The following is an 8,253-nucleotide window of genomic DNA, read 5'->3' as shown; positions in this document are numbered from 1 at the left end:
GAGGTACCAGAATAGCGGAGTGGAACTATGCAAGTCCACTTTGTTTTGTTTACGTTACACTAGGCAACATTCCAGCTATATGACGGCGGTCTGTACATAATCGAGTCTCGACCAGTCAACCCATTGATTAACATCATGAGCATCGACCTACGCCATTAGGATATGATGACTTTCATCTACAGGGTCAGCGAGCAAACGCGATACCACCGTTGCTCAGTTTTCATTAACTGGCTTGGCTAGTCCTGGTTCCATTACTAACAAGTCATGAGAGTTTTACATTTGAATACAGCTGACTACAAAATTAAACAACTTTCACTCACTCCCACACTGTCCACCTCCTCGGTTTGACACATGGCCAGCTATCTAATACAGACACATCTCAGTTTCGTTCAACGCCGACTGTGGAGTCAGTGGCTGAACGAAGGGAGGCTACTCTTGCGAGTATATTCAATGCGAAGTCGTTCAAGATAATTTTCAGAGAAGTGAAAATCGGGTTCAAATCCACATGACCTTTGTATTGCATTGCATTGCATCACTTCATTATCGTTATTCATCAGCTCTCGCTGTATGATGTCATGCATGCCAATATATGTTAAACTGTTCAGGGTTGGGTATTTTTCCTTTTTCTCTTGTAATACACATGAACACATGGTTATAACGGAAACTTATGTCCTATGGATATACATCTTAAACAGCATTTCTAAAATTTACAATATCAAGGTAACAATTATCAGGAATATGGTATATTTTTTAATATAAAACTATATATAACATAAAACTATATTTGTTGAATAAAACTGTACATAAAACATGTAACTAAAGTACTAACAGGAAATACCGGTCATTCAATTGTCCGCAATCTTCAACACTTTGTTTGTGTTTCACACCACTCAGCAATATTCCAACTATATGAGAGCAGTCTGAAATAATCGAGTCTGGACCAGACAATCCATTGGTAATCCATCTTCGTGACTGTGATAGGATATACATCAATGGAGTCAATGAGTCTGACCACTTGACCACCTCCTATGACAAGCATGGCTTGCTGAAGATCAGTTGTTAATGCCAAGCACCAGTGAATACAAGTACTATCCTTTATAATATCTTTTGAGTTAATGAATTCAGGATCAAATCAACGCCCTTCCGAGATCCAAGCAGATACCTAATTTTTGGGCTTGAAGAAGGAGTTGAGAGACATCTGTTTCTTCTTATTGCTTGAATCATCGCTGGAAGATTGTCTTTTCCTCTTGTTAACCTGTAAATGGCATCATTCACTGAGATATCCAGTTGTCATGAACTTGCCTCCATTTTGGTTTTCAAAATCTTATTTCAAGAGAACAACCACTTGCAATACATTTTGGTGTACAAGTATCAGTCTAATAAATCTGTTTTTCCTCTAACCATTCTTTCACTGTCTTAATTGTTTACTATCACAATATTGAATATGGATTGACGAGTTACTTCCCTTTAGAACTGCAGGAACCTGTTGTAAAATGTTTTGTTCAGTTGACTAACATAATAATATGTCAAGAGATTGAGGACTACAGAGTATTACAAGCGTTAAAACTGAAATATCTACACATTTAAAAACATAGCAAGGAATAAAGAACACTGTAATCCCTGTTTCCTCACCTTTATACTGTCATCCAAGGATTTCTCATAGGCTTTGAATATCTACAACAAACAGACATTGTATTTGTGCAATTCTAATACGTAAATGAATCGATAGAAACTGCAAAGTTTTCACATGTTCATTAAATTTATAGTTAGAACACAATTTGTGGCTTACAGTAAATTTGGCCAATAGATTTATCCCAAAGTAAGACAGTGTGCTACCAAACAGATTTATTTCGATTTTTATTTCATTGTCACAACAGTTGTATGTGAACACTACTAATCATTATTACGACATTCCCTCTTAACAAGTACAGTCAACAGTGTTTCAATGATATTAATCAACTGTGTTACAGACTAATCCTATGCCCCCCATGTGATCATGAATTATTATAAACAATATGAGAGTGCCATATTCATGTAAAAACAGAGTTCACAATGATGGCCAAATTCAAAAGTCTTTAAATACATTTTCTTGCACTTGGAGTACTTTTTTGAAGACCGATACAATGAAATCACCATTTCAAGGACAGACTGGCAAATTCAATACCATGTCAAGCATGTAATAACTGGATTATAAGTGGGTAACTTTGATTACCAATATCACTACAATATAAAGTTATCAGTATCAGAATGATGTCTGCACCTTCTTCATCGCTGTGGAGACAGCAGCCTCCAGGAACTCCTCCTTGGTGACCCATCTCTTCTCATCAGACACCATCTCCGCCTCGACCTTCTCCTCCATCACTGTCACAGCCTCCACGCTGTACGTCTGATGGATGTGCGAGAAGATGTGGACAACCTGGGTGAGAAGGGAAGGGGTTCATCAAACAGATCACTTGTATTTGTTACTTTGGTCTGAAATGCTGCAGTCAGCATAATTTCCCCCCCTATATATGCAGCCACTATATGTCAGTGTGTTCGGTTTTATGCCCCAATTAACAGTATTTCAGTAATATTTTTGCTTAATGTGGGATATTTTTTGTTTAATGACACATTCAGCAATAATTCCACATGCTTATAAATAATCATATTCCACCAGACAATCCCGTGATTGACATGGTGCTGACAACCCCAGAAACACAGTTTGTCTGAATCTGGGATTCAAACTCAGGATAACAGTTTTGGAAGGACGACTGAACCACCTGTACCCCAAGTAAATATTGTAATGAGTCTTGACCAGGCCAAACATCAATATTGCTGGGAATGCAGATCAGGAAGATTCAAGATCAGATAGGTTTCAGATTTGTAGACCTTGTGGTCTCTTTAAACACAAGGTCTCTTTAAAGAAGAGTCTAAGACAAAACTTTATTTATTTTTTGTGAACAAATATGAGATCACTGCTTCATAATCTCCAAAAGCTTCAGACTAGTCCCGTTTGTAAGATAGTAGTAGTGTAAGTTAATGGAGGGATGACACTCCAACTCAGCATGTTATAACATGAGGTGAGGTGAAATTGGGTTTAACGTCGTGCTTGAGAATATTTCGCTCATATGACGACGTGTGCATGCGTGTGTATGTGTATGTGCGGCTGCTTGTACTAGCCCAGACTGAAGCTGGTTTTATAGTGCTACCCCACTGAGATACCATGCCGCAGTGAAGCATGAATACCCCACTCAGACACAGTATACTGACTCCGAGCCGACCAGTCCTTATTGTACCCATTAATGCCGAGCGCCAGGCAGGGACCAACAAGTACCATATTTTAACACCTTTACGCAGTCAGGGATCGAACCTGTGACCTTCCGCTCTCCGGGCGAACTGTTATAACATGAAAGTCCTGGTGCGCTAACAAAGGTGTAACAGTACCATGTGGTGTGACTGGTCTTACCTCCCCGACACTGTGTCTCTCATGCACCACCTCTATGGATGTATTGTACTTTGAGTCTATGATGTCCAGCATGTCAGGGGCCTTCTTGTCTTTCTCCATCGCCTCACTTGGGAACTCCCACAACCCTGCTAGCAAACCTGGAGAAAATACATGAAGGTTGTTTGTTGTTTAACTCTGCTCTCACCAATATTCTAGCTATATGACAGTGGACTGTAAAAATCAAATCTGGACCAGACAATCTAGTGACTGGTATTGTAAGCAACAATCCAAGCTGTTAAGTATGACGCACCTCAAGTCAACAACCGACAGTCACCAGAACTCCCAGATCATTATGTTTTGTTGCTGCTAGAATTTGTCTGACTTCTGCCAGTTTTATGGTGCTATCCCCCTGAGATACAATGTTGGCTTAACAGCAGTTTAACAATGATACAAAACTCAAATATAGCATTGGTCTCTTTTCCATTTGAATCCAGAAGTAAGTTGCAACGGCACTCATTAATAGTAGTCACCTTTCTTGGGCCTCTGTACTATGAGGAACCTGTGCTTGCCGTCAGAGCACTTCTTACACAGCACGCACACGCTGGTGTGGTCCTGTCGAGGGGGTTTCTTTTTGCCTTTGCGAGGGTAGTTCATCACCCCGAGGCTGACACAATCAGATGCAAACTTTGAGATCAACAAATCAATATCCAATATAGCAGATACATATGTGTATTTAAGTCACTGTAGCAAGACACATTGTGAGTGAGTGACAGATTCATTTTAGCAATCATTACTTCTAATAGCACCAATTACTTGTGTTTGAAGTTGAATGAACCATTTGAGCACCGAAAAGATTTTAAATAAAATACCTGCTATCCCAAGGTTCTTCTTTGTCAACACATAATTTACAGTCATCAGCACCTGTGTCAAGACAAATTAGTTCAACAGAAAGAGCTTGAGCATTGATATGTAGAGAAACCAATAAGAATATGTTTAATTTCCAAATTCATAAGATACATTTACCACACAAGAAACAACTTGTTCTACTCATCATACATATACTCAGTCCGCAAGCTAAGATGTCTTGAGTAATTTAAAAATATATGTGAAGTGGTGACTGTAATTAACTTTTAAAAAATCATCTTGAGTTAAACATCATAAATACAAACAAATGAAAGTTCAAAATAGGTAATATTTAACCAAGTAATATTTAATAATGGTTGTTATCTTCTACTCAGTGAAGTAAAACAAGCCACAGTTGATCTTTATCTAGTTATTGGTTGCTTTGGATAATGATATACTACTCACACGAAGTTAAGAACTCCAGATTCCTTCATATTACTATGGTTTGTCATTCTGTTGAGTAGTATATCTCATAGCAACAAGATGACTTACAACATTCAATGTCCAGTAGAGTCACAGTCTCCGCCTTTTTCACCACCTTTTCAACCAGTTTACTTGCCAACAGCTGCCTCTCTCGCTCAACCTGCAGCAATATGTATTACACTGATCAGTGAGTGAGTGAGTTCGGTTTTACGCCGCTTTTAGCAATGTTCCAGCATTATCACGGCGGGGGACACCAGAAATAGGCTTCACACATTGTACCCACGTGGGGAATCGAACCCGGGTCTTCGGTGTGACAAGCGAACGCTTTAACCACTAGGCTACCCCACCACACTGATGAACCAGTTAAACCCATGTAACCCTTTTACAAATTTAACTGAAAGAAGTAAATACATCTGTTGGGGGGAGAAGAAACATAATGTTTAATATTTCATTCAGAATTGGGATTTGTTTAGTCTGTGAACCCTGTGAATCTGGCAATGTCTTTTAGTCCTGTAGAGATGGAGTCACGTAAACTCATAGATGCACATGTAAAATCATCAACAGAAAAAAATTGGAAATTTTAATATAAATTGTATATTTATATACTTATCCTATCTCATGACTTGCACCTCTCTCTCTTGCTTCGACTTTTAGTGGAACAACTTTTTTCCATAGGCCTCCTTGTCCATTCGCCCGTGCACTCCATGCTGCTCTCCTTAATTAGCTTCCTAGTTCCTAATAAAGCTTGCAGCATGCTCCACTAATTGCCAACGTGACTACCTTGAATGATCATTCTAATCTTGGAGCCAATGTTGTAATCTGAGTAGTGGGGAGGCCGGGCGGGCATCCATCGCATGAGATAGGATAAGTATATAAATATACAATTTATATTAAAATTTCCAAATTTTTAACTTATCCTATGTCACGACTTGCACTTATCCCACGGTTGGACGGTGGGCCGCAGATTACCCTTCTGTCTGGACAGTGCGAACAGCTGGTCTTGCAGCTGTATGGACTGATGACAACCGTAGATAGCGATGTACAAGGGAGGCCTGTTACGCATGCATGCAACTCCTATGCTTGTAGTGGGTTCTCCGGAACCCCTTGGCTTAGTAAGTACAACGACTCCCAGAGAGATAGGTGCTCCCGAGCGATGTGGTGTTCGGACGCAACGTTGTACAAGACAAGGGACGCAACTCGGCAAGTAAGCCTCGCCTCACCACGATTTACAAGATCACCCTGTAATTAAAGTCTTGCGACTAGAATCGGCCAGCCCCTGCTTCAAGAAGGCCCCCCAGACACCGACCGAGGCGGGTGAAAAAGAAACACAACTCGTCATCTCCAAGGTTTAACGTTCAGTTCCGGGCAGCATCAAATTGACCCTCACTCCTTTGCCTAAGTTTAGTCAATGGATGTGCCCGGCAACTTTGGAGGCAGAACGCAACGAAATCCACTGGAATTCGGGGATTGGAAGCGGCTGGAAGAGGCAACCCTGCAAAGGTGTAGGCTCGCAGGATTGTGGCATGCATCCAGAAGGCCAATGTGGTCCGGGAAACCTCAGTTCTTGAAGCGCTCGACAAGGGTATGAAGAGGCGCTTCCGCGGGCAGTCGACGATCCTTGGAGGCAGCAAGGTAACCGTGTAGAGCCCTAACAGGGCAGAGTGTCAAATCTTCATTATCATCAGGCCCAAGAATGGTGGACAACGGGGAATGGTAAACATCCGTCCAGCTGCCCTGGCAGTTGGTTTTGGCAATGAAGTCCCAGCGGAGACCCAGGAAAGCCTTGCCATGCTTCTTCCGCTTGAACCCGAATCCGATTGACATCAAGCGCATGCAGTTCAGATATACGAGCAGCGTAGCCAAAGCTACCAGGAAGAATGTCTTGAATGTCACTTGTTCAAGTCCTTGTCTTCTAAAGGTTCATAATCTGTAGAAATCATGTGATGAGGACGACAGACAGATCCCAGGCCGGAGGTCTGAACTTCCTGGACTGGGTCATAGAGTCTATAGGAGCATAGTAGACTCTGCAACTCGGGAACAGTGGAAATCTTCGTGCCCGTGGTGGTAGCCAAAACCCGAGATGATGGCGCTAAGTAGGTAGCTAAAGTAGTACCCTTGAGTTTCTTAGTAGTAGCGGAGATGCTGGAGAAATTCAGCAGCCACCTGAGCCCAGGGTGGAAGTGGAGATGCAATTCCCCTAAGCTTGCAATAGTCTTCAAACTTCTTCCACTTGTTGTCGTACAAGGAACAGGGTCGGCGAAGTATGATGCGCTGAAGTGATAGCTGTGCTACTCGCCAGAGTAGCCCTTAGCTATGAGAGACCCTCCCATGATATTGCCAACGTGGTCGATGTCCCACGCCAAGGAGTCTGGGATTGGTTATACATACTTTGGAAGTTGGTTGTTGAATCTTGTGGCGAACAGATCTATTTGAGGTCGTGATAACGGGTAGATCATCGATTGAAAGATCTGGGGCACTCTGTCGGGACGGTCAGTTGGATCGGGACACGGCATCGGGCGATCATAATTTTATCCCGGAATGTGTCTGGCTCTGGCTACGATGTTGAGTGAGTCGATGAGATGGAAGAACCTGATCGCCCATTGTAGCAGATTCGCCGAGCCAGTCGAGCCTAGATGATTTATATACCAAACCACTGTCGAATTGTCTGATTGGATCAACAGACTGGTTGATTGAAGCTCTGTTGCCCAATGTGAGATGGCTTGAATTACGCCTTGAATTCCAGCTCGTTGAATTCCACAGCCAGGCCACTTGGTGGTCGAGGGAAGTGAGTTCCCCAACCTATGAGGGATGCATCGGCTAATAGGTGATGAGTCGGTGCAAAGGGCATCATAGAGACACGGCGCAAACATTCCGTTCGTCGAGCCACCATTGAAGGACTGGACGAAGCGGTTCTGGAAGGCAAATTAGTTCCTTGGGGTTGTCGGCCTGAAGGTACTGGTGTAGAAATCGCTGTATCGGCCGAAGTTGGAGCTGGCCTCTCAAGGCTTGAGCTGACGTCAGAAGGCCCAGTAGCTCCTGCCACTGTGGTAAGGTTCTTGCCTGAGACAGTCCTGGAGAAATGCATTGCTGAATCTTTATCCACCTCTCGTAAGGTACGAACATCATCCCCTGACGAGTGTCAAACAGTGCTCCAATGAATTTGAGTTTCGGAGTCGGGATTAGTTCCGATTTCGCAATGTTCAACAGCCACCCTAACTGTCTGAGCAGCGTGGTGGTGAACTGTAGTTGGCGAAGCAATACGATCGGATCCTGTTGAGCCTGGATGCAATCGTCTATGTAGCTTTCGAAGGTGATCCCGTGAAAGTGGAGGAAGCTCGTTATGGGCTTAGTAATTCGGGTAAAAAGCCACGGGGCCGAGGAAATTCCAAATGGTAGGACTTTCCATTGGTTGTGATTCCCGTTGAACAAGAAGCGAAGGTACTTCCAGTGTTCTGGATGTATCGGAACGTGAAGATAAGCATCCTGAAGATCTAGGCTGATGA

The 8,253-nt window shown here is 42.6% G+C and overlaps 1 protein-coding gene across 2 annotated transcripts in view; it reads right to left on the bottom strand.

Moving 5' to 3' along the window:
- Positions 1–732: 732 nt before the first annotated feature.
- LOC124275310 (adenine DNA glycosylase-like) overlaps positions 733–8,253 on the bottom strand; it is a 22,562-nt gene continuing 15,041 nt past the window's right edge. For both annotated transcript variants that reach the window (XM_046710804.1, XM_046710805.1), the window contains 7 exons: positions 4,820–4,910; positions 4,294–4,345; positions 3,955–4,088; positions 3,446–3,582; positions 2,261–2,416; positions 1,633–1,674; positions 733–1,255 (listed from right to left, as the gene is read on the bottom strand). In XM_046710804.1, coding sequence (XP_046566760.1) covers positions 1,163–1,255; positions 1,633–1,674; positions 2,261–2,416; positions 3,446–3,582; positions 3,955–4,088; positions 4,294–4,345; positions 4,820–4,910 — 705 coding nt within the window. In that variant the 3' untranslated portion in view covers positions 733–1,162. The remainder of the gene's footprint in view (positions 1,256–1,632; positions 1,675–2,260; positions 2,417–3,445; positions 3,583–3,954; positions 4,089–4,293; positions 4,346–4,819; positions 4,911–8,253) is intronic.

This window comes from Haliotis rubra, unplaced genomic scaffold, assembly GCF_003918875.1.
Source record: "Haliotis rubra isolate DU_JTF1 unplaced genomic scaffold, ASM391887v1 Scf2, whole genome shotgun sequence".
Classification (NCBI taxonomy): Eukaryota; Metazoa; Mollusca; class Gastropoda; order Lepetellida; family Haliotidae; genus Haliotis; species Haliotis rubra.
The sequence above is the reverse complement of the archived record's forward strand: the minus strand, read 5'-3'. Positions and strand labels throughout refer to the sequence as shown.